Below are 25,836 nucleotides of genomic sequence, written 5' to 3'. Positions count from 1 at the left end.
AATGTCTTCATGTGAGGCTGAGGAGTTTCAGTGCACTCCGTAGGTTAAAGACTTGGCTACGGACCAGCATGGGCCAAGAGAGACTGAACGGCGTAGTTGTCTGTAATGTACATAAAGACAGGCTGGACAGTCTACAGGGAAAATATCTGCCAGCAAAAATGAAACCTGCAAACATATGTTTGGTTCTTTTGTTCAGTAGTGTGTATAGCAGTGTTCTCAACCTTTTTTGGGTACAGGAACCCCTGCATATTTTGAGGCAAGGCAGGCAAGGTTTTGAGCTGTCCTCAGGGACCTCCACCCCCTCTATATTATATGTAAAGTTACTGGAATCCTTGTGGTACCGAATACATTCATTACACGGACCCATTGCAATTACACCAGGGCCACGGACCCCTGTTTGAGAACCCCTGGTGTATAGTATGATATTTGTTCTTTTGTTTAGTAGTTTTTAGTACACTTACTAATTATTCATTTTGTTATTTTATTTAAAATGGCATACTTTGTGTGACATACTTGTCCATTGCTGCTGTTTGAAGAGTTGAGACACTGACTGAACAATAAATAAGTATTTTTGAAGGATATTTTGGTTGATTTATTTGGGTTATTCATTGAAGTAGCTTTTGGTACTGAATACATTCATTACACGGCCCCACTGCAATTACACCAAGGCCACGGACCCCTGTTTGAGAACCCCTGGCGTATAGTATGATATTTGTTATTTTGTTTAGTAGTTTTTAATACTTGACAGTACACTTACCAATTATTCATTTTGTTATGGCATACTTGTCCACAGCTGCTGTTTGAAGAGTTGAGACACTGAACAATAAATGAGTATTTTTGAAGGATATTTTGGTTGATTTATTTGGATTATTCATTGAAGTAGCTTTTAGAACTGTACTTATTTTGAGCTTTTTGTTCTTGTAAAGCTATTGTAGTAGACTCAGGCCAGTGGCACATATTTAATGACTATATAAATGTATCAGAAAAAGTCAAATAAAAAGGTCATTTCAATACGGAGACCAACTTCGATGGTTCTCAATGGAGATTATTTTAGATGAGATCACACCATGTTCATTGTATTTACGAAAACTGCACCCATACAGTACCATTGCCACCTAGTGGCCTTTCTTGGTATTTCTGGTTGTAAATACAAACACCTGCATACATACTGGACTGATAAGGAAAACTGCTATAACTACTAGTACTAGAAGTATTATGATTTAAACATTTGAACAAGTTGAGACAACCCTTCAGTTAACTACTGTACCCATCAATTATCCAGTTGTAGTAATTATGGTTCCTAAATATACAACGTAGGCTGTGTTACAGCACTACTTTTGGTGTCCCCCTCAGGAATTGCTCTTGAGAAAATCTCATGTAATTGTCCCCTCCAAAGTTGATATCAGATTTTCACCCCTGCATGTATTGTAATGTTTTTAAAACTGCCTATGCAGAAGCTAATGGGGATCCATAATAAATACAAATACAAAGTCTGGACATGCAGCCATTTTGAGTGTACCCATAAGTTTACAACACCCTTCTATGGATTCTATTTCTATGGGGGCAATGCAACAAGCTGCCTAAATCGCGGGTTTCCCGGCAATGCAAGATGGGAGTAACTATATAATTTTGCCAAACGTATTTTAATTTATACTTCCTGCGGCTATGGTTGTACCTCTGCACAACACCATTCACTGTTTTCACTGCAATAGAAATCAGAACAAAACAAAAAATAATAATTTCCAATTTGTAAGGTAGTACAATTGGGTAGTTTGTGTAAAAATGTTGTTTCTTCACCCACCCTCAGGCTCTTCACTTCTTCTTTGGGAAATGTTCCTCCTCAGAGACAGAGGAAGATAATGAGGACGAGTCCCCTGGTTGATTCCCCCTCGCTGCTGGAGTCCCCGCCTGATTCCAGCACGTAGCCTACTGCTGGTCAGACCCTACACACAGGGTAACAATAACATTTGTGAACTATTTAACCCTAACCCCATCTCCAAACAGGCACAATGACTATGTAAAAAGAGTAACGTAGCGTTTGAAATCATGACACTCATAACAATCCAGTCCACCTGTTAATCTTAGGACAGACTAATTCTCAACTGTTATTTAAATGTTAGTTAATTCAAAGATGATACACCTCTTAGGGATGCCAGCTTGCTTTTCAAGGTGGTCATGGTGTCCAGCAGCACTTTGTTTTGGTATTTTTCTGCCTGTAGCTCAGCTCTCAGCTTTAGGACTTCAAGGGCCTTTGGGTCAGCTGTGAAACACATACACATTTTAACTCCGAACTCCTGCCCACCAGACTGCTCCCCTCTCTCAAATCAAATGGAAGTGAGGCTATTATAGGTTCCCTGTGTATTGTATAACCACAACTTGTCTAGAGGGATATTTCAATGACCATCCCCCACTTAAAAAAAGTGTTTGAATGAAAACTGCAAAATCAGGTATTTTTCATATTTTGCCTACATTTTAAACACACTAGCATCAATATAGACACTGAAATGGGCAATCACAATAGTAAAAAAATCCAACATCCTTACAAACGATGCTTGTGTTTAAATTGCTCACTGCCAACAGACAACTTCTTCCAGGTTGGATCACAACTTCCAAATAATTTCCCTCCATCATATTGACCATGCTGTGTACTGAAGTAACTATAACATACCAAATTACCATAGGCTAATAGGCAATGTAATTACTAATATTCTTTAGATTCACTGCAGCAAATTAAAAAAAATAATACATTAAATGAGACATCATGTTCTCAGCTAAATTCTTCAGCCATCATAGTTTCATCTTTAAATCATTAATGAAATGAGTTCCCCATCAGAGACATCGTGTGCTGATATTGTGGTTTCTGCATTATGATCCATTTACATGACACCAGCAATATATGGCTGATTCTCATTATCTGGCTGAACCCCTTATATTACTCATTAAACTGAAAATAAAGTTATTTGATTTTGAACATATAGGCTTCAATTCATTCTATAGCAATTTACCTAAGCCTTAGCACTAGTGCTAGCAACAGGCTTGTCATCATAATTATGAACTAGCCTAAATGTAATTAATTCTGGAAGGTGTTACTTTCCTTGCTTGTTTGTCAGTTGGTAATGTATCGTTAGTTTGTTATGTCAAAGATTATCTATATACCTCTGGTAATGTCTAATTTGCCTAATTTTGTCTGGATTCTATAATTTATAGACGGTTTGTGTTGGGGACAAATCTTTTGACTTTTGGCCGACCATTGGGCTCTTCCTCCCTCTCCCTCCTCTCTCGGTCTCTGTGCTGTGTGGAACACTTAGGCTGCTGTTGCTGGGCTGGGAGAACAGAGAGTTTGTGGACCCGGCTGTATGGCCCTCTGTAGGCACCCCTGGGTCCCTGCGTGGCTCTTTTTAGATGGGGACGTCTTCACTGAAGGGGGAAGAGGGAGATTAGATGTTTATTATCCCAAGCTTGGGAAATTTCTTTGGCATGTTAAACTTCACAACATCATAAAGACACAAACTATCATCATGAAACGTCAAATATGTAATACATATAAATAAGAACAGAGGGGTGGGATGAATTCTACTCTGGCTGCATTCCTGTTCTTTCCTTTTCCTGAAGTGTGCACTCATTCACTCCCCTCATGCATTTCAAAGTTTTGGATTGGTGCAAGCATGGCTGGAAGGAGTTCCCCACCATATTCCTCACATCCGTCAATTCCTTTAAAATACATGAGGGGGAGTGCACACTTTAGGGGAATCCAAAAAGGAATTGAAGGTCAATTGCCCCTCATAACAAATGTACTTCTGACAATCCCTGTACTTCAAGTGTACAGCCTGCATCCTTGATGACAAGAGAAAGTTAAATGTAAATCGCATTAACACAAATATGCACAAATTACAAGCGAGCTGTAACAAGGCCTCCTAGTAGGAGGGGGGTGTGTAGGAATCAGGAGCAGGAGAGCAGAGAAGTTCCAGTGGCACACAACTTTTAAATCAGGAGGTCCCTAAGGCACAATAAACATGGGAAAAACCGCACAAACGTAGTCACCATCCACAGGGAAAAACCGCACACACGGAGGAGAAACCTCGACCCCGTGGTGCAGGCACGCACCCCTTACAAGCAAATACACAAATAACCCCGCACAAAGCCTAGCCTGCAGCGGGGTGTATATAAACCCACCGAAATCAACTAAACTGAACACAGGTGTGAAAAAAACAGAGACACAAACGAAAAGGAAAATGGGATCGGTGGCAGCTAGTAGGCCGGCAACGACGACCACCGAGCACCGCCCGAACAGGGAGAGGAGCCACCTTCTGTGGAAGTCGTGACAAGAGCAGTGCTCTGTTTAGAGTAAAACACGTGTTGCATCGACCTGCCTGCCGCTAAATACTGTACTAACTGCTTTACCGACCAAACAGCAGCTAAAAATTGTCTAATAGCTCTAAACTTAGGTGAAACACACGTAGCACAAACCAACTGCCGCTGTCTGCTAACAGCTTTTCAGAGTAAAACATGTCGCACTGACTAACCTGCTGGCAGTAGTCAGTAAAGTCCGCTAGCTACTGAGTTAATAGTTAATACCGCTCTGTTGAAAATGTAAAAGAGGTGATGCACTGATCCTCTGAGCGTACATACTGTCCATAAAACACCAAAAGTGGTATAACTTAATGTTACTGTAGCTAGCTAATTAGCTCTAGCTAGATGCTCACATTAGCATCTGACTATGCAAATCGTGCAGTAACAGTAAGGCTACACTACAATGCTAGCTAGTTGTAATATTTCTCAACAGTTTTAATTTGCATACAAAGATCACCAATAACAATGAACTTACCTTGAATTCTAATTAAATTTAGAAATGAAGAAATTCTGTGAATGACTTGTGATGTTGGACGGATCCACACTCTCGATCTGTCCACTCCTTCCATTCACGAGACACTTGCAAATAGCCAATGGCGGCAAAATCTAAATGTAACCAGCATTAGTGGGCGTGGTCATGCTGTTTTACGCCAATAGAATTTCATCTGCATTTTTGCTCCCACTCTAGCGGCCGCTGGTAATAATTACTCTAAAATGATTTCATTTCACTACTTGAGAGGAAAATAATTTTAACTCCAGAAAAAAACAGTGTCTATCAGAATTGATAGACTTACAGAGAAAGGAACACACAAGGGTCCAGACCAAGGGATTAAAGCCAGACAGGGCCACTGCCCAACCTCCTCATCCACATACTAAGGAACAAGACAGGATCAATTTAAGAGTCAGTTTGAATGATACACTGGTATAGAAGTGACAGACTAGTATTGAGAGGATCACAAGAGGAGGCCACTGCAGTGATAGATTCTAAGACAATTGGCATTTGAAATACAGAGGTCAGTTTGAATGTCAGATTGTTATTGAACCAATATTGCTAATGAAGCAGTATTGTTATTGCCTGGGTGCCAGTCTGTTTCAGTTCTCTGACAACTCCTTATGGGATTGTTAAGCCAATACCATTTTGCAACGAGGGAATTGGCAAGAGAGCAGAAACAGCCTGACACCCAGGCTATTGATATTGATGTCTTATTCTTATCAGAGACAGGGGACATGTTAATCTGTACTATCTATACTACAACTCTCAGCTGGGGGACGATCTCTCAAATTTTGTGCTGATTTTCTTCATTTTAGGCTCAGAAGTGTGTTGTCCTCTTACATACCACTGGCAATTTTATATTCCTCTGTGTTTTGTATTTATGTTTATTTTCCCGTTTTATGCGTTTGGAATGGCACGGTTACGACAGGAGATTCAGCTGTCATAGTGTAAATGGTGTAAGCAGTTGTAGGCCTATTTTTTTATCAGAATGACTACATTACCCATAATGCTCATCGACTAGACATTCCAAATTACCATGGCAATTATGCATCACAAAAGTAATACAAATGCATGCAACATGCAGGATTTGCCAGTATCCAAGGTATCCAATCAACTGCGCTGCTGCACTTATGGCCTATGAACTATGGGCAGGTGCGTAAAATCTTTAACTGCATTATCTCATGACCCGCTGCCCTGTTTCCCCCAAGTCTTAAACTAACCCTAAATACCATACCAGAGAGCATAATTTAGCCTCAGAGGATCAATACCATCTGTAAAAAAAAATGCTGTGGATTGTGTGTAAACGTAATCAGAATTGTATACAGTCGGTAAGCCCGCCGCAAAATGGGCAGCATGCGCAGCAAATATCAAACAGCAGACTGTTGGGTAGCGGCTGTCAGTAAAACAGCAGCTAAAATAGCCTGGCCTTTTGCAATATTTCAAAATACAATCATGGGAAAAACAATTTGGAAAATAAATGACTACCCCTGAAATGAGAAGACTAATCTGTCTGTAGTTAGGCTACATACATATTTTATGAAGTCCCTCCCAGCATCCCCAACTCTAAACATCTTCTCCAGGCCTTCCTGCGGCTATGCCTATGCCATTTTTAAATAGGCCTATATGTGGACAACATGGGTTCAGGGTAGGCCAATCACAAAATCGAAATATTATATTTTAAATAGAAAGCAAGTGCCATGATTCCACAGATTTGATTTTTAAATGCTCCAGAGTTGAGAATATTGCTTTATATAGAGACCAAAAAGATGAACAGATTAACACATTTTTGATTTGTAGGAAGGGGAATTGCGTTGAATGAAATGATTATTTTTGAACGATTTGCTGCCCATAACGGCAAGGTACCGCTAGTTACAGTACTAATAATCTATGACCCTCTAATAATGTGATTGGCTATCTGCAGGTGCTGACCGTTGGTTAAGCACTAGTTTCCCAGATTCAGTGAGGTCAAAGGGGTAATAGGGTACAGCCATCAAAATAAGGAAATTCTCCCAATAAGATCAGATGAGCTTTGGTTAATAATGGGAATGGTCACCTGCGTGTTTAACACTGTCAGCTCTCTCACCAGAATCCTCCCAGCACAGGTGAGATAGTAGACTGATTTGGGCTTGGAGATGACAGGCTATGAGGAAGAGGGAATATGTTCAAAGGCATTTTTTTATTATATTGTTTTATAGAAAACTAGTGACTTGATGTTAATGTTTAATATCCTCTAAAGACCAGAGTATGAGAATGGATAGATTTACAGAGATAGGAACACACAAGGGACATGTTTGTTTGTTGTTATTAATAGGGGGATTCCATAGCATGTGGGCTACATTGTAAAAAGTATAACATCTCCTCTGGGGTTGCTAGGTATCTTGACCAAATGGCACTACGTTCCCTAATTAGTGCACTGGGACCTGGGAGGAAGTTCTGGACGGCAAGGGATCCTGGACATGGGAGGTGATCCAGGCTGGATGGGATCGCCTTCCATGGGAACAGGTGGAGGCAGCGAGAGCAGAGCGGCGACGAGAGGAGGCACGATACCAACGGCGAGGCAAGTGCGGGAGGCAGCGGGGTGGCATACGGGGAGATTGGCAGAGTCAGGTTGGAGACCTGTGCCAACTCCCCGGGCTTACTGTGGGGGGCGAGTGTCCGAGCAAGCACCGTGTTATGCTGAGATACGCACTGTGTCGCCAGTACGCAGCTACAGCCCGGTGCGCTCGGTGCAAGCTCCTCACAGGTGCCGTGCTAGAGTTGGCATTCAACCAGGAAGGAGTATGCCTGCTCAGCGTTCCTGGTCTCCGGTGCGTCTTCTCAGCCCAGGTTATCCTGCGCCAGCTCTACGCACGGTAACCCCAGTTCGCCAACACAAACCTGTGCAACCTGTCACAACGCCTCGCGCTTGTCCAGCTACAGAGGTTTTACAGCCAGGACGGGTTGTGCCAGCCATAAGCTCCAGATCTCTAGTGCGCCTCCACGACCCAGTATACCCTGTGCCTGCTCTGCGCACCTGGCCTCCGGCGACGCTCTCCAGTCCGGAGCCTCCAGCGACGTTCCCTAGTCCAGAACTCCCAGCGATGTTCCCTAGTCCGGTGAGACCTATTCCAGCTCTGCGAAGGAAACCTACAGCGACGTTCCCTAGTCCAGAACTCCCAGCGACGTTCCCTAGTCCGGTGAGACCTATTCCAGCTCCACGAATGAAGCCTCCAGTGATGATCTATGGTCCAAAGCCTGTAGGGATGATCCATGGCAAGAAGCCTGTAGTGATGATCCATGGCAAGAAGCCTGTAGTGATGATCCATGGCAAGAAGCCTGTAGGGATGATTCATGGCAAGAAGCCTGTAGGGATGATCCATGGCCCGGAGCCTGTAGAGATGATCCATGGCACAAAGCCTCCAGTGATGATCCATGGCACGGAACCTGTTGTGATGATCCATGGCACGGAGCCTGCAGTGACAGCCTACAGTCCGGAATCTGCAGTGACGGCCTACAGTCCGGAACCTCCTAAGACGGCCTATAGTCCGGAACCTCCTGAGACGGCCTACAGTCCGGAACCTCCTGAGACGGCCTACAGTCCCGGAACCTCCTGAGACGGCCTACAGTCCAGAGCCTCCAGCGGCGGCCTGCAGCCCAGAGCCTCCAGCGATGATCTACAGTACGGTTCCTCCAACGACGATCCACGGTCCGGTGGTACTAAAGCGGAGGGATCAGCGGGTGGAGCGGGGATTCCGCCCCGAACCGAAGCCGCCTCCTCTGCTGGAGGTTAAGGTTATGTGGACATCATTTGAGCCACCATAGACAATTATCACCCTCCCTACCCTCCCTTTTGTTTTGTGGTTTCTGTTGTGTTATGTTGCATTCGGAGTCTGCACCTTTTGGGGGGGGGGGGGGGGTACTGTCACGTCCTGACCCTAGTAAGATGTAATTTTCTATAGTAGAGTAGGTCAGGGTGTGACAGGGGGTGTTTGATGTTTTTCTATTTCTATGTTTTCGTTATAGTTTTTCTATTTCTATGTTGGGATTTTTTGGGTTGGTCTCCAATTGGAGGCAGCTGGTCTTCGTTACCTCTGATTGGAGATCATTTTTAAGTAGGGGTTTTCTTCCTGGGTTTTTGTGGGTTATTATCTTTTGAGTAGTGTCTGTTTCTCTCTGCATCACGGTATGTTTTTTGTAAATTCAGTTATTTTGTGTATTGCAAAAGTTTCACGGATTTAATGAAATGTGGAACTACAACCACGCTGCACTTTGGTCCGATCCTGGCGACAGCCGTGACAGGAGGTCTACAATAGTTTTTCTGAGGTCTTGGCTGATTTCTTTAGATTTTCCCATAATGTCAAGCAAAGAGGCACTGAGTTTGAAGGTAGGCCTTGAAATACATCCACAGGTACACCTCCAAATGACTCAAATGATGTCAATTAGCCTATCAGAAGCTTCTAAAGCCATGACATAATTTTCTGGAATTTTCCAAGCTGTTTAAAGTCAGTCAACTTAGTGTATGTAAACTTCTGACCCACTGGAATTGTGATACAGTGAATTATAAGTGAAATAATCTGTCTGTAAACAATTGTTGGAAAAATTACTTGTGTCATGCACAAAGTAGATGTCCTAACCGACTTGCCAAAACTATAGTTTGTTAACAAATCATTTGTGGAGTGGTAAAAAAACGAGTTTTAATGACTCCAACCTAAGTGTATGTAAACGTCCGACTTTTTTTAATGGGCTAGAGGGCTTATTTTACCTGGAGGAGGGTTACTTACTGGCTCTTGTAGTTGACCAGAAATTCATGTTGCTTCTTTGAAATCTGATGAATTTACAATCAGTACTATTACCTAGACAACTGTATTAATATTATTGAAGGCTACAATAAAAGTCCTAAAATAATCTACTTCTTGTGTGGTGGGACCCCTACTCATCGTGTACCAGGTAGGACAGAATTATTCTTCCAACATCCATTAGATATGATGATCATTTAATCCCTCTTGTTTGAATCAGAGCAGAGGCTTGTATCAAAACTCAGATGACCAATGATGATTTGAACCCCATATTTATTCAAAATCTGCATAGGGGAGAGTGGGGTAATTTGAGCAAAAGGGGTGACTTGAACCACCCTCGTTTCGAGGAAACCATACACAAAATGAAGCGCTCATCATTTCATGGAGTCTATGAGGAAAGAAACCACATGGAAAAAGTGATAAACAAGTAAGGTCCAAAAAACAGATTTTCACCAAGTCAAATGAATGTATTGTGTTAGAGGTTTATGCTTGTCTCTAAACCAAAATAGATCACTTTAAGATTGTTCTATACATCAGTTGGGGTCTCTAGAAGCTTTAAAATGAGGTGCTAAACCTGTCAGGCGCTGATCACTGCTAGAGGCGTCACATTTTGCCCCGCGATGAACCATGAAACAGGCAAAGCGTCAATACAGGGCTAAGATTGAATCATAATACACCGGCTCCGACGCTCGTCTTATGTGGCAGGGCTTGCAAACTATTACAGACCACAAAGGGAAGCACAGCCGCGAGCTGCCCAGTGACATGAGCCTACCAGACGAGCTAAATCACTTCTAAGCTCGTTTCGAGGCAAGCAACACTGAGGCATGCATGAGAGCATCATGAGAGAGCACGACTGTGTGATCACACTCTCCGTAGCCGATGTGAGTAAGACCTTTAAACAGGTCAACATGCACAAGGCTGCGGGGCCAGACGATGGCAGGTGTCTTCACTGACATTTTCAACATGTCTGTGATCGAGTCTGTAATACCAACATGTTTCAAGCAGACCACCATAGTCCCTGTACCTAAGAACACAAAGGCAACCTGCCTAAATGACTACAGACCCGTAGCACTCACGTCCGTAGCCATGAAGTGCTGTGAAAGGTTGGTAATGGCTCACATCAACACCATTATCCCATAAACCCTAGACCCACTCCAATTTGCATACCACCCAAACAGATCCACAGATGATGCAATCTCTATTGCACTCCACACTACCTTTCCCACCTGGACAAAAGGAACACTTATGTGAGAATGCTATTCATTGACTACAGCTGAGCGTTCAACACCATAGTACCCTCAAAGCTCATCACTAAGCTAAGGATCCTGGGACTAAACACCTCCCTCTGCAACTGGATCCTGGACTTCCTGACGGGCCGCCCCCAGGTGGTGAGGGTAGGTAGCAACACATCTGCCACATTGATCCTCAACACTGGAGCCCCCCAAGGGTGCGTGCTCAGTCCCCTCCTGTACTCCATGTTCACCCACGACTGCATGGCCAGGCACGACTCCAACACCATCTTAAGTTTGCAGACGACAACAGTGGTAGGCCTGATCACCAGCATTAACGAGACCGCCTATAGGGAGGAAGTCAGAGACCTGGCCGGGTGGTGCCAGAATAACAACCTATCCCTCAACGTAACCAAAACTAAGGAGATGATTGTGGTGTCCACATCAACAACAAACTAGAATGTTCGAAACACATCAAGACAGTCGTGAAGAGGGCACGACAAAGCCTATTCCCCCTCAGGAAACTAAAAAGATTTGGCATGGGTCCTGAGATCCTCAAAAGGTTCTACAGCTGCAACATCGAGAGCATCCTGACCGGTTGCATCACTGCCTGGTACAGCAATTGCTCGGCCTCTGACCGCAAGGCACTACAGAGGGTAGTGCGTACGGCCCAGTACATCACTGGGGCTTAGCTGCCTGCCATCCAGGACCTCTACACCAGGCGGTGTCAGAGGAAGGCCCAAAAAATTGTCAAAGACCCCAGCCACCCCAGTCATAGACTGTTCTCTCTACTACCGCATGGCAAGCGGTACCGGACAAAAAGGCTTCTCAACAGTTTTTACCCCCAAGCCATAAGACTCCTGAACAGCTAATGAAATGGCTACCCGGACAATTTGCATTGTGTGCCCCTCTTTTTACGCTGCTGCTACTCTCTGTTTAGCATATATGCATAGTCACTTTAACTATACATTCATGTACATACTACCTCAATTGGGCCGACCAACCAGTGCTCCTGCACATTGGCTAAATGGGCTATCTGCATTGTGTCCCACCCACCACCCGTCAACCCCTCTTTTATGCTACTGCTACTCTCTGTTCATCATATATGCATAGTCACTTTAACCATATCTACATGTACATACCACCTCAATCAGCCTGACTAAACGGTGTCTTTATGTAGCCTCGCTACTTTTATAGCCTCGCTACTGTATAGCCTGTCATTTTACTGTTGTTTTATTTCTTTACCTACCTATTGTTCCCCTAATACCTTTTTTTCACTATTGGTTAGAGCCTGTAAGTAAGCATTTCACTGTAAGGTCTACACATATTGTATTCCGCGCACGTGACAAATAAACTTTGATTAGATTTGATTCAGATCTGGGCTCTATCCCGGGCTGTGTCGCAGTGGTCCAAACAGTGGTGGTCCACTGTTTGGACCACCACCCAGGACAATGGATCGGATCCCAGTAGGCGACCCAAAACGGCACCGCAGAAAGGGCAGACGGAGCGGTATTCTGGACAGGCTCTGTAGATGGGCACATCGCTCACCGCTCCCGAGTGTACTACTCGCCAATGTCCAGTCTCTTGACAACAAGGTAGACAAAATTCGAGCAAGGGTTGCCTTCCAGAGAGACATCAGAGATTGTTACATTCTCTGTTTCACGAAAGCATGGCTCTCTCGGGATACGTTATCAGAGTTGGTACAGCCACCCGGTTTCTTCACGCATCGCGCCGACAGAAACAAACGTCTCTCTGGTAAGAAGAAGGGCGGGGGTGTATGCCTTATGATTAATGAGTCATGGTGTGATCATAACAACATACAGGAACTCAAGTCCTTTTGTTCACCTGACCTAGAATTCCTTACAATCAAATGCCAACCACATTATCTACCAAGAGAATTCTCTTTGATTATAAATCACAGCCGTGTATATCCCCCCCAAGCAGACACCTCGACAGCCCTGAAAGAACTTCATTGGACTCTACGTAAACTGGAAACCACATATCCTGAGGCTGCATTTATTGTAGCTGGGGATTTTAACAAAGCTAATCTGAAAACAAGGCTCCCAAAGTTTTATCAGCATATCGAATGCGCAACCTGTGCTGGCAGGATTCTGGATCATTGCTACTCTAACTTTCGCAATGCAGACAAAGCCCTCCCTCGCCCTCCTTTCGGCAAATCTGACCACGACTCCATTTTGTTCCTCCCAGCCTATAGACAGAAACTAAAACAGGAAACGCCCGTGCTCACGTCTGTTCAGCGCTAGTCCGATCAATCTGATTCCACGCTTATATATGTTCCGGATAGCCTCAGACAACAACATTGATGTATACGCTGATTTGGTGAGCGAGTTTATTAGCAAGCACATCGGCGAAGTACCCACGATGACTATTAAAACCTTCCCCAACCAGAAACAGTGGATTGATGGCAACATTCACGCAAAACTGAAAGCGCGAACCACTGCTTTTAATCATGGCAAGGCGACCGGAAACATGACCGTGTCGCGGCTGTCGAAGGGATCGGACCAAAGTGCAGCGTGGTTGTAGTTCCACATTTTATTAAATCCGTGAAACTTTGCAAAACATAAATAACTGAATTTACAAAACAACAAACCGTGACGCAGAGAGAAACAAACACTACTCAATAGATAATCACCCACGAAACCCAGGACGATAAACCCCTACTTAAATATGATCTCCAATCAGAGGTAACAAGGACCAGCTGCCTCCAACTGGAGATCAACCCAAAAGAAACATAGAAATAGAAAAACTAGAACTTAAACATAGAAATAGAAAACATAGAAAAACACAACACCTGTCACGCCTTGACCTACTCTACCATAGAAAATCACATCTTACTATGGTGAGGACGTGACAGACCGAATACAAAGTGTGTAGCTATTCCCTCCGCAAGGCAATCAAACAAGCTAAGCATCAGTATAGAGACAAAGTAGAGTCGCAATTCAACGGCTCAGACATGAGACATATGCGGCAGGGTCTACAGTCAATCACGGATTACAAAAATAAAACAGACACCGACGTCTTGCTCCAAGATAAACTAAACAACTTCTTTGCTCACTTTAAGGACAACACAGTGCCATTGACACGGCCCGCTACCAAAACCTGCGGGCTCTCCTTCACCGGAGTCAACGTGAGTAACCCATTTAAACGTGTTAACCCTCGCAAGGCTGCTGGCCCAGACGGCATCCCTAGCCGCGTCCTAAGAGCATGCGCAGACCAGCTGGCTGGTGAGTTTACGGACATATTAAATCAATCCGTATTCCAGTCGGCTGTTCCCACATGCTTCAAGAAGGCCACCGTTTTTCCTGTTCTCAAGAAAGCTAATGTAACTGAGCTAAATGACTATCCCCCTGTAGAACTCACTTCCGTCATCATGAAGTGCTTCGAGAGACTAGTCAAGGATCATATCACCTCTACCTTACCTGACACCCTAGACCCACTCCAATTTGTTAACCGCCCCAATAGGTCCACAGACGACGCAATTGCAATCACACAAGAGGAATACCTTTGTAAGAATGCTGTTCATGGATTACAGCTCAGCATTTAACAGCATAGTACCCTCCAAACTACACTTGTGTGTGTATAAGGTAGTTGTTTTGAAATTGTTAGATTTTCCTGCACGGTCGGAACTAGAAGCACACGCATTTCACTACACTCGCATTAACATCTGCTAACCATGTGTTTGTGACCAATAACATTTGATTTGTTTTGACATGATGTAAAATTAGTTTCAGATTGACAGGTAATGTTTAAATGCAAAATACTTTATTTTATGTTTGGGATCCTCAGCTCAGTTTGGGACCCTTAATCCAGGCTGGACAGGAGGAAGTCAACCTGCATTTCTAGATTCACCATCACCTGCCACGAGAGCCTCTGTGGGCTTTCATAGATGGACTCATCGAGGTTGAAGATGGAGTCCAACCACGCCTTCATCTGATCCTGACGACAACAGACACATCATCAACTATTATTTAATGACCAAGTACAAAGACAAGGATGAACAAACCATCACACACAGTTCAGGATAAAGAGAGAGAGAGGGAGAGAGAGAAATGCACCTTAATGAGGAGGTAGAAGTTCCCAGCAGACTCTGTCCAGGCTTCTCCAGGAGGGTGAATCTTCATGATCACTTCCACGAGCAGATAAAAGAAGGTACCAGGCCTCTGGAGAAGGAACAGGGGACATAAGTGGGTGTCTACAGACCTGGTATGGCTAGTGTGGATATGGTAGATAAACAACAGGATGTTTACATTATTAGGGCCACTTACAGATGTTGGAATAGATGTTTTTCCTTCCAGAAGGCTTAGTAGAACAAATTCATAAAATACATCCGTGAAGTTGATGTGGTTGATCTGAAGTCGAACAAATAAGATAATTACATCATTTTCATTGACAAGCACTTTAGAAAGTCTCATTGAGTAGATGTTGGATGAGCAGACGGTGCCTGCAGCTAACGCTCAAGCTTGTATGTAAACCTACTCCTACAAGAGCCATCTCCAGCTCTAGTCGCTCCCTGTTTGCTGGCTCATTAATGAAGTTCACCAGGATGTCATAGGCCTGCTGAAACTGCCTCACATCCTCAAAACAAAACAATCATAAAATTCCTTAGAACTTGGATCATAAACTCAAAGATTCAGCTCTGTAATTCTGATTGTTTGGCTTGTAAGACATTGGAACTTTTCAACTAAACCTTACAAATCACTATTGCCTAAATGTAAGCCACTGGGCAAAGACTGGTTGAATCAACGTTGTTTCCTTGTCATATCAACAACAAAAATGTAATGTGATGATGTTGAATCAACATGGAAAACTGATTGGAATTGAAAAAAGTCATCAACGTATTTTTTTCACCCAACTTTTAACCTAAGTCCAATGACATGGTACATTTGTTTTATTGATTTCACATTGAACTCAACCAAATGTAACTAAAAACTACACGCTGAAATGACGTCTGTGCCCAGTGGGAACTATATATCTGGTCTGATGAATGCTGTACAATTATGTGAATGGTTACCTGCTGGTTGAGCTCGGACAGTCCACTCAACACCATCCTCCCAGCGTGGGTGAGGTAATTAAGGGAGTTACTGTCTGAGGATGTCAGAGCCTGTGAGAACAAGACAGTACATTTAGAAATAGTACACAAATGTACATCAAATGAAAAACAAATGGTGGTAAATTCACACTTTCTCACCTCCATAGCACGTCGGATACCGGCCAGCCTCAGAGAGAAGTTGGTTGTCCCTTGGTTTCCAAAGTAACTCCTGTAAATAGAAATGTTTAGTAACAAATGTGCAACATAAGAAGCTAAAGCATACATTAATGCCATGAGATTAAGAAATCCTTTTATGTTAGACTATGTTACAACTGCAAGATCCAGAAAACCATACCAATCTAGGATTATAATTTGATCATTTGTTTGTTGCTGAAAAACTTGTAGTGTATTTTAGTTTTAAAAAGGCTTTTAAAGTTTGTAATTTCCACTTGGAAATTTCAGACTTGACTTGCCCTAACGGAAAATCTATCAACCCCTACAAAAATGTAAATTATAATACACATAATAACTAATATTTCCTATGCCAAGAGTGTGGAAAGCTGTTATCAAGGCAAAGGGGGGCTATTTGAAGAATCTTAAACCTAAAATATATTTTGATTTGTTTAACACTTCTTTGGTTACTACATGATTCCATATGTGTTCTTTCATAGTTTTGATGTCTTCACTATTATTCTACAACGTAGAAAATAGTAAAAACAAAGAAAAACCCTTGAATGAGTAGGTGTTCGAAAACTTTTGACCGGTAGTGTATATAAAGTGTTTCAACTCTATATCTGAAATGCTAAAGGTGTTTTCTTTTTTAAGACCATATCCATGTGTGTGAGGTGTAGACTTTTGTTTCAAAGTAGATTTGTTTAAGACTACTAAGAAACACTGTGTGTGACCCTGATTTAGCCCACTGCAGTAAAAGGTTATTAAGGTCCTACATCTGTATAACTACAATATAGGGGCAGATTATTTCAAAGCAAATGTTTTTACTATAGATGAACACATGACAGCAAACTCACCACAGCTGGGGCACATCTGCAGCATTATGTTGCTCCTCCACAAACTCCTAAAACAGACATCACATTAACATCAACTCTGGGCTCCCAAGGTAAGTCAGTTAAGAATTTGTTCTTAACTAACTTACGTAGATAAGTAAATAAAATAAATACTAAACTGCATTTCACCTTCAACTGAAGCGGACAAAACATTCAGTGACATCATAACAATACTTTCATCTTGACCTAAAAACTGGACCCTATACAGACAATACAAACCTGTTGATACCAAAACACTGTGTTTGGAACACAATGACACTTAGACACACACCTGTACACACAAGTACAAATGTCAGGAAAACAAAGAAAAAGGGTTATTGACTGTAGAAAGAGTTTTACCTGAGGAGTGCTGTCAGGGGTCTGGTCCTGGGCCTGGTCCTGGGTGAAGTGGTAAGGTGGAGGGGAATCGGAAGGGAACGGGGGAGGCGGAGGGGGAGGTGGAGAATCCTGGGGGAACTGGTGAGAGGAGCCAGAGGACGGCTCATGAGGGATGGTGAAAATGTCAGAGGTAGAGAACTGATACGCCATCATGTCATCCCCCCTCTCCTGGAACCCCTCCACTGTGGTGGAGATATCCACCTGCTTTTTAACAAACAACACCGTCAGCCCAACCACAATGTTGAAAACCCCTCAACCAAACACTGAAATAAATCCTACCGCAGAGAAACAACGAGGCATACCTGGGCGTCCTCATAATAGGTGAACTCTGACCTCGTCTTGACGAGGCAAGACCTGAGTTCATGGATCCTTCTACCAAGGAACTAAAAGATAGGATAGAAATTCAAATGTATCATCTCATTTTGTCAACATTTATTTAAATAGGTAAATGGACATTTGCCACTTTCCATTTTTTGTTATGAAAGTGTTAGACTGTACCTTAATACCAGTCACCTCCATGTTGGTGAGGACCACCTGGACAATACCCTTTCAAAGAGACACAGGGAAAAATTACATTTCATTCAGGAAATATAAGTAGCCCTATATTTTGTGCATCATTTGACACAAATCAGGTGCATTTGAGATGAAAGATCAGTTGAGAATCTCTCACCCATGGGTCCAGGATTTTTTCCTGAATGACTCTGCTCCACCACAGCTGTTTCTCCACTCCCCTCACAATGCACAGGTGATGCATGTCCTCTTCATTTTGCTATAAAGAAAAACAGCTTCAGTCTGCACACCTCTCTGTATATTTTAGCTGTAGATTTCTATATCATTTGGCAGGCGATTTCAGTTTGGACTATCACCACTGGCAGTGATATAGAGCCAACATGATGTTCGTACAACAACTTTACCCTAGGTTTCAATTAGGACCAGATATACAAAAGAAAACCCAGAGACAAATGGGAGTTAAAACACACAGGTGTGTTCACAAATGTTAAGAATATGTCTGAAGTACCTGCACTCGTCCATAACGGATTATCCAGGTATGGAAATGAAATGAACCCCAGTTCCCAACCAGCTGCATCTTCTCATAGGGAAAACCAGAGTCTTCACTATTTGGCTGCAAAACAAAGACATCCCTTAATTGTAGAGCTTTCTCTGTGATTAATAATAAACAGACCAAGGGATTAAAGCCAGACAGGGCCACTGCCCAACCTCCTCATCCACATACTAAGGAACAAGAATGACAGACTGGTAGCCTATAGGAGTGACAGACTGGTATAGGGAGGATCACAAGAGGAGGCCACTGCATTATAGATTCTAAAAGAATTGGCAGTTGAACTACACAGGTCTGTGTTCAAAGGTTAAGGAAACATCTGAAGTATCTGCATATGAATGGATACCTGTTCAGTTTGAGAAGACAGTTCCTCCCACACCATCCTCCCAACAAGAGTGAAACAGATGAGAACAGGCTGATCCATCATGAACATCTGGGAGAAAATGAGGGAACAGACAGCAAAGTATTTCACTACTATAGTGGATACTGAAGGTAATCCTTCCTGTTAGATAAAATGTGCTTTGTCCAATAATCTGCATGGTTACCTGTGTGTTTAACACTGCCAGCTCTCTCACTAACATCCTCCCAGCAAGGGTAAGGTTATAAGTCAGCTGCTGTTGTAAAACATATGGAATATGTTTACAGAAATGTATTTCCATATTGTTCTTCAGAAAACGTCATGTTTGTGTTTAAGCTACATAAATCAGTCATAAGACCAGAGAGAAGACAAGAGAGTATCAGTACTGTTGGACTTACAGAGCTGGGAACCCACAGAGGTCCAGACCAAGGGACTAAAGCCAGACAGGGACGCTGCCCAACCTCCTCATCCACAAACTAAGGAATAAATCAGGATCCATTCTCGAGTCAGTAAAATTACAGTTTGAATTGATTGTTATTGAACCAGTCCTGATAATGAAGCAGTATTGTTATAGCCTGGGTGCCAGGCGGTTTCAGCTCTCTGACAACTCCTTATGGGATTGTCATGCAAATACCATTTTGCCACGATGGAATTGGCAAGAGAGCAGAAACCGACCGGTACCCAGACTATTGATAGGCCTACAGTATTCTTACCTGAACAAGGACTGGGTCCTCCTGGTCCAGGGTGGGATCATGATCTTTATGAATAAACAATAAAGAATTATTTTCTCTAAGTTGAACAAATACTACAAGACACCAAACATCTGTCCATGTAGTTAGGCTGATCTTATAATTGAATTGTGTTTATATTGTATGATATCACATTGTATTTACGTGTCTGCATAATGTACCAATATGTTCAATTAAACCTCAAGAAAAGGTTTGGTTTCAGAGGAGCATGTTGGTTTGTTGTTGTTAATAGTGGAATTATTAGCCATCATCATGTCAACAAATGAGCCCTAAATGGCACCCTATTCCCTATTTAGTGCACTACTATTAACCAGAGCCATTTGACCATATAACTATGGGCCCTGGTAAAAAGAAAAATAGGGAATAGGGTGCCATTTTAGACGACGCCTGAATATAGTTTCAGTCTGGACTATATACAGTATGTCAAAAAGTAAGGAAGACCACGGAACTCTTCATATCATTCATTAAAATGCCATCATTTGTATGGCATGTTCAATGGAAACCATGTTTAAAAACTTTCCATTGAACTTTCCATACAAATAAAGGCATTTTAATTAATTATATGAAGAGTGCCTTGGTCCTCCTTTCTTTTTGATGACCAATTTACCCCTTTTACCAAAGAGCACCTTCTGTCTACCAAAACCTACTATTGTGTACCTTAGCAGCGCTTCCCTTCCTCCTTTTGTTCTACACGTTTATACAGTCAGTATTGTTATTTAGACATTGTAAAATCTGTAAATGTACCCTCCTCAACCGTGACAACACGGTCCACGGTCTCCACGGTGGCCGGTTCATCCTCACCGACGCCGTAATATGTGTTATAAAAGTAGACTGCGGAACCCGTTGCGATCACCAGACCAGCTGCACACAGAAGCGGTCGCTTACGGAGCAATCTCAGCGTGGTCGCTTTCAAAAAACTACTGAACGTAGGACCTACTCATTATCACCCTTCATACTGCAGTGTTTTGACCGAGTTCAAGACCATATGACACTTTCTTAGAATTACAGGGTTTTATAGGGAACCATTAATACGTCAAATGATTCCCATCGTCGTGGTTGGCAATGTCACAATGGGATGAACATGTTAACCAATCTGATTAAAAAACACTCAACAGTGTTAAATTGCATGTTGGGGACGATTTGGGAGTTTATAAAATTGTGAACTATGAACCATGGTTTAGAGAGCAGTGAAGTAGAGCAGTTTAGCAAATACATATGGCTCTAACTAGGAGTAGAAAAAGGTGCTGCGCCACAATGCATAATGCGCTCTCCATGGTTCTGAAAAGGAACATTCTTTCTAGGCCGAGTCCACTCACTGAACCACTCTCACTTTCACATTCAATGTGTCAAAGCGTTCAACCTCCACGCATGGGACTAAAACATCATTAAAATGAAAATTAAGATCCTAAATCTGTATCAAAACATCCTGTGTAGTGGGGTGGGGGATTGTGGCAGATATCACAGGTAATCAGCCTTTGTAAGTCTGAATATGAAGAAGAGATAGTTCAAAGGGGATGAGCCGATAATATGGACTTGTGGAACTGTCCATGAAAAAATGAGGTGCAAAAAACTACATTTAGAGGCTGAGTCATTGTGTAAAAGCCAAGTTTACACATTTGAAGTTTATCCAAACATTGACAATGCAACTGGGTCTCCATAGGCATGATCTCACTCAAGGTAATAGATACAGTATGCATAGTGAAATAATAAGTTAGCATTGCTACTGCCTTCTTGAGACCTGAAGTATGGTCTACCCATGTGCTATTGGCTAACCCTATGCCTAATCCAGTCACTTGATGTTGAAAATCATTAGGCATCAGCCAATCAAAGCAGCCAAACATCTCCCATGTCCATGTCTAGCACAGTCCAAGAATAATTGACTGCTTGTTGTTTTTGGCACTACTTCACATTTAATTGTCCAATATATTTTGTGTAAGATTTGATTTCTTCTTCGAACACTTGGAAACAAGTTTCTCAGGAAAGATTCCAACACAGAAGGTCATGTTGCAAATTGAAATTGTCAGCCTTCGTGTTTGAGCTTCTCGGACAGCTAACTATTAGCTCTGTTAGCTTTAGCTTACATTGACCCACCAGGAAATTTGACCTTCACTGTTTGAAGGAGTGTGTCATCTGATTGATTGAGGCCAAGCCATTTTCAACCATGGAAAGACAGTTACTGCATACAGAGCACTGGTAGCCAACTTCTTCTATTTCATTTTAATGTCTCCTTCTTATGGCTGTTTCACACAGGAAGTAAGACTCTTCCATAAAAAGGTGCCACACATTTTGAAACAAAACAGTCAGACTTGTGATGTAGGTCAGGTTTCTTGTCTTTCAAGGAATAACGAGAGAGCTGTGCAAATGCACTTCAACATTTTATCTGTGCCGATTTATAGCCACAGTGTTACAATTGGCAAATAAGTGATCAAAATGTTAATCATAAGGTAAAAGACTAGTCTTACAGAGCTGCTTTTATACTGTGTGGTGTTTATTATTTTTCTTTATTTCACCTTCATTTAACCAGGTAGGCTAGTTGAGAACAAGTTCTCATTTACAACTGTGACCTGGCCAAGATAAAGCAAAGCAGTGTGACACAGACAACAACACAGAGATACACATGGAATAAATAATAAACAAGCCAATAACACACTAACAAGTCAATGACACAGTAAAAAAGTAAAAAAGTCTATATACAGTGTGTGCAAAAGGCATGAGGTGGTAGGCAATAAATAGGCCATAGTAGCAAAGAATTACAATTTAGCAGATTAACACTGGAGTGGTAAATGAGCAGATGATAATGTGCAAGTAGAGATACTGGTGTGCAAAAGAGCAAATAAAAACAGTATGGGGATGAGGTAGGTAGATTGGGTGGACTATTTACAGATGGACTATGTACAGCCGCAGCGATCGGTTAGCTGCTCAGAGAGCTGATGTTTAAAGTTGGTGAGGGAAATAAAAGTCTACAGCTTCAGGAATTTTTGCAATTCGTTCCAGTCACTGGCAGCAGAGAACTGGAAGGAAAGGCGGCCAAATGAGGTGTTGGCTTTGGGGATGTGTCTGAACTAGACAAAGCCTCACACCTGAGATCCACATGACTTATTTTATCAGGGTCTATTCAAATCAGAAGAGGAGCAAATAAGTTGATGCGGTATCTGTAACCTTTGCCATGCAAAACTGGCAGTTACTGATGGGGGTGGAAAATGGACATTATGTGCTAACCCAGAAGCGTAACCATTAGACATGCAAACTTGAAGGGATACGCAAGAGAGTTTCCAGTGTGATTTCCCACATACAGTCTCTGACCTACTTAACAGTCTGATGGCTTTGAGATAGAAGCTGTTTTTCAGTCTGTCGGTCCCAGCTTTGATGCACCTGTACTGACCTCGCCTTCTGGATGATAACGGGCTGAACAGGCAGTGGCTCGGGTGGTTGATGTCCTTGATGATCTTTTTGGCCTTCCTGTGACAGCGGGTGGTGTAGGTGTCCTGGAGGGCAGGTAGTTTGCCCCCCGGTGATGCGTTGCGCAGACCTCACTACCCTCTGGAGAGCCTTACTGTTGTCTGTTTCTTGGACCTTACTTGCTTATCTCTTTTTCCATGTGGTTTCTTTCTTCATAGACTCCATGAAATGATGACCGCTTCCTAAATATTTGTCTAATGATTCATTTTGTGTATGGTTTCCTCGAAACTAGTGTGGCTCAACTTAACCCTTTGGCTAAAATTACCCCACTCTCCCCTATGCAGATTTTGAATAAATATGTGGTTCAAATCATCATTGGTCATCTGAGTTTTGATACAAGCCTCTACTCTGATTCAAACTAGAGGGATTAAATGATCGTCATATCTAATGGATGTTGGAAGAATAATTCTGTCCTACCTGGTACACGATGAGTAGGGGTCCTACCACACAAGAAGTAGATTATTTTAGGACTTTTATTGTAGCCTTCAATAATATTAATACAGTTGTCTAGGTAATAGTACTGATTGTAAATTCATCAGATTTGAAAGAAGCAACATGAATTTCTGGTCAACTACAAGAGACAGTAAGTAACCCTCCTCCAGGTGCAATAAGCCTTCTCGACCACTAGAGGACAGCATTGATTTATTTTTCACAGCTATGGCTACTAATAGGATAACCTGTTACATTAATGACATATACTGTAACTGGATTGACAAGTTCATTAATGTCAAGAACAATGTCTGCATATCTAGTCTCACAATGCAAGCAGGTGATGCATGCTCGTCTCCTTTCCTGGGGACATTTTCCGTGGAATGCCTGAGGTTGCTGTCTTTCTGACGCTTCCTGTTTCTTTCTATGCATAAAACGTTGTGATCTGAAGTTGAACAAAACAGATGACTCATAATAAGCCATCAAGATTGATACATATACACTATATTTTGGCCCGTAAGTCCTGTAATCGCAGATTTTCACTTTCAAATGGTGTACATCTAACATATAGCTTGCAAAGGGGTAGGGAACACTATTAGAGTTTACCTGCTTTGTGATTCTATTTCTCCTGTAGAAAGTGTTATGGTTCATGGCCAATTATTGCCTCATTCTTCTCCCATTGCACAACATCCACTAAGTGCTACTGCTGAAATACTACAAACTTGTTTATAAGATGTTGTTTACACATACTCTTGCACTGATATCCCCCCCAACCCCATCGTGCCATCTTAACACACTCAAAAATAGCAAATAGATTCTTTGTAGTCAATAGCAAAGCTTTTTCTGGTTCTGACCTTATCTCCTAAAATGGTCCATCTGTGAAACAGCACAGTAAAAAATATATGGCAAATAGAAATCAAACTGGATGGACATCAGAAATAGATGAGAGGTTGAGAGTAGAGGAAGGACAGGACTAAAATCAAACAAAATATAACTATTGTAAAGTAGTATATAGTATGTATAACCTGGAAGTAGAGGCCTAAGCGTTGTTGTTCACTAGTTTACTCCAATTAGGGGAGGGGTGGTAGGGTTAGAAAGTAATAAAGGAAAATATATATGAAATATATATATATATATATGCGTTTGTGTGTATGTATACGTATGTACAGTTGAAGTCGGACGTTTACATAAACTTAGGTTGGAGTCATTAAAACTCGTTTTTTTACCACTCCACAAATTTCTTGTTAACAAACTATAGTTTTGGCAAGTCGGTTAGGACATCTACTTTGTGCATGACACAAGTCATTTTTCCAACAATTGTTTACAGACAGATTATTTCACTTATAATTCACTGTATCACAATTCCAGTGGGTCAGAAGTTTACATACACTAAGTTGACTGTGACTTTAAACGGCTTGGAAAATTCCAGAAAATGATGTCATGGCTTTAGAAGCTTCTGATAGGCTAATTGACATCATTTGAGTCAATTGGAGGTGTACCTGTGGATGTATTTCAAGGCCTACCTTCGAACTCAGTGCCTCTTTGCTTGACATTATGGGAAAATCTAAAGAAATCAGCCAAGACCTCAGAAAAACTATTGTAGACCTCCACAAGTCTGTTTCATCCTTGGGAGCAATTTCCAAACACCTGAAGGTACAACGTTCATCTGTACAAACAATAGTACGCAAGTATAAACACCATGGGATCACGCAGCCATCGTACCACTCAGGAAGGAGACACACTCTGTCTCCTAGAGATGAATGTACTTTGGTGCGAAATGTGCAAATCAATCCCAGAACAACAGCAAACGCCGACCTTGTGAAGATGCTGGAAACAGGTACAAAAGTATCTATATCCACAGTAAAAGGAGTCCTATATAACCGGAAAGGCCGCTCAGCAAGGAAGAAGCCACTGCTCCAAAACCGCCATAAAAAAGCCAGACTACGGTTTGCAACTGCACATGGGGACAAAGATCGTACTTTTTGGAGTAATGACCTATGGTCTGATGAAGCAAAAATATAACTGTTTGGCCATAATGACCATCGTTATGTTTGGAGGGAAAAAGGGGAGGCTTCAAAGCCAAAGAATACCATCCCAACCGTGAAACACGGGGGTGGCAGCATCATGTTGTGGGGGTGCTTTGCTGCAGGAGGGACTGGTGCACTTCACAGAATAGATGCCATCATGAGATAGGAAAATGATGTGGATATATTGAAGCAACATCTCAAGACATCAGTCAGGAAGTTAAAGCTTGGTCACAAATGGGTCTTCCAAATGGACAATGACCCCAAGCATAGTTCCAAAGATGTGGCAAAATGGCTTAAAGACAACAAAGTCAAGCTAGTGGAGTGGCCTTCACAAAGCCCTGACCTCAATCCTACAGAACATTTGTGGGCAGAACTGAAAAAAGCCTATGCGAGCAAGGAGGCCTACAAACCTGAC

At 42.3% G+C, this 25,836-nt stretch overlaps 1 protein-coding gene and 1 long non-coding RNA gene across 9 annotated transcripts; both read right to left on the bottom strand.

The window, feature by feature from the left end:
• Nucleotides 1–1,459: 1,459 nt before the first annotated feature.
• LOC115184918 (uncharacterized) lies at nt 1,460–7,298 on the bottom strand. 2 transcript variants are annotated; one of them, XR_003874691.1, is made up of 4 exons: nt 4,826–7,298; nt 3,157–3,417; nt 2,141–2,260; nt 1,460–1,943 (listed from the first exon to the last, which is right to left on the bottom strand). It is a non-coding gene; the product is annotated as an uncharacterized LOC115184918 (long non-coding RNA). The 2 variants fall into 2 exon arrangements; XR_003874690.1 differs by having other exon boundaries at nt 2,141–3,417.
• A 7,315-nt stretch (nt 7,299–14,613) lies between these two features.
• LOC115184916 (uncharacterized) lies at nt 14,614–19,832 on the bottom strand. 7 transcript variants are annotated; one of them, XM_029745481.1, is made up of 14 exons: nt 19,471–19,832; nt 19,156–19,233; nt 18,945–19,013; nt 18,746–18,832; nt 18,358–18,462; nt 18,010–18,108; nt 17,838–17,885; nt 17,642–17,722; nt 17,301–17,543; nt 16,926–16,972; nt 15,880–16,126; nt 15,345–15,443; nt 14,924–15,217; nt 14,614–14,804 (listed from the first exon to the last, which is right to left on the bottom strand). In XM_029745481.1, exons 3-14 carry the CDS (start codon nt 18,978–18,980, stop codon nt 14,670–14,672), a joined length of 1,521 nt encoding a protein of 506 aa, XP_029601341.1. In that variant the 5' UTR covers nt 18,981–19,013; nt 19,156–19,233; nt 19,471–19,832; the 3' UTR covers nt 14,614–14,669. The 7 variants fall into 7 exon arrangements, with proteins under 7 accessions (XP_029601341.1, XP_029601345.1, XP_029601342.1 ...); XM_029745485.1 differs by having other exon boundaries at nt 14,924–15,028; nt 15,134–15,217; nt 18,945–19,832; XM_029745482.1 differs by having other exon boundaries at nt 15,880–15,969; nt 16,057–16,126; nt 18,945–19,832.
• Between the last annotated feature and the right edge of the window lie 6,004 nt (nt 19,833–25,836).

This window comes from Salmo trutta, unplaced genomic scaffold (genome assembly GCF_901001165.1).
Source record: "Salmo trutta unplaced genomic scaffold, fSalTru1.1, whole genome shotgun sequence".
Taxonomy (NCBI): domain Eukaryota; kingdom Metazoa; phylum Chordata; class Actinopteri; order Salmoniformes; family Salmonidae; genus Salmo; species Salmo trutta.
This window is presented reverse-complemented; position numbering and strand designations above follow the sequence as displayed.

Bases quoted from the DNA above. Each gene is read 5' to 3' on its own strand.
- LOC115184916 (XM_029745479.1), bottom strand. From the start codon at position 19,058: ATGGAAATACATTTCTGTAAACATATTCCATATGTTTTACAACAGCAG. The intron at 17,886-18,009 runs GTGAGAGATTCT...TCTCTTTGAAAG, and splicing joins AAAAAATCCTGGACCCATGG to GGTATTGTCCAGGTGGTCCT. The intron at 17,544-17,641 runs GTATGCCTCGTT...TTTGTTAAAAAG, and splicing joins CCTATTATGAGGACGCCCAG to CAGGTGGATATCTCCACCAC.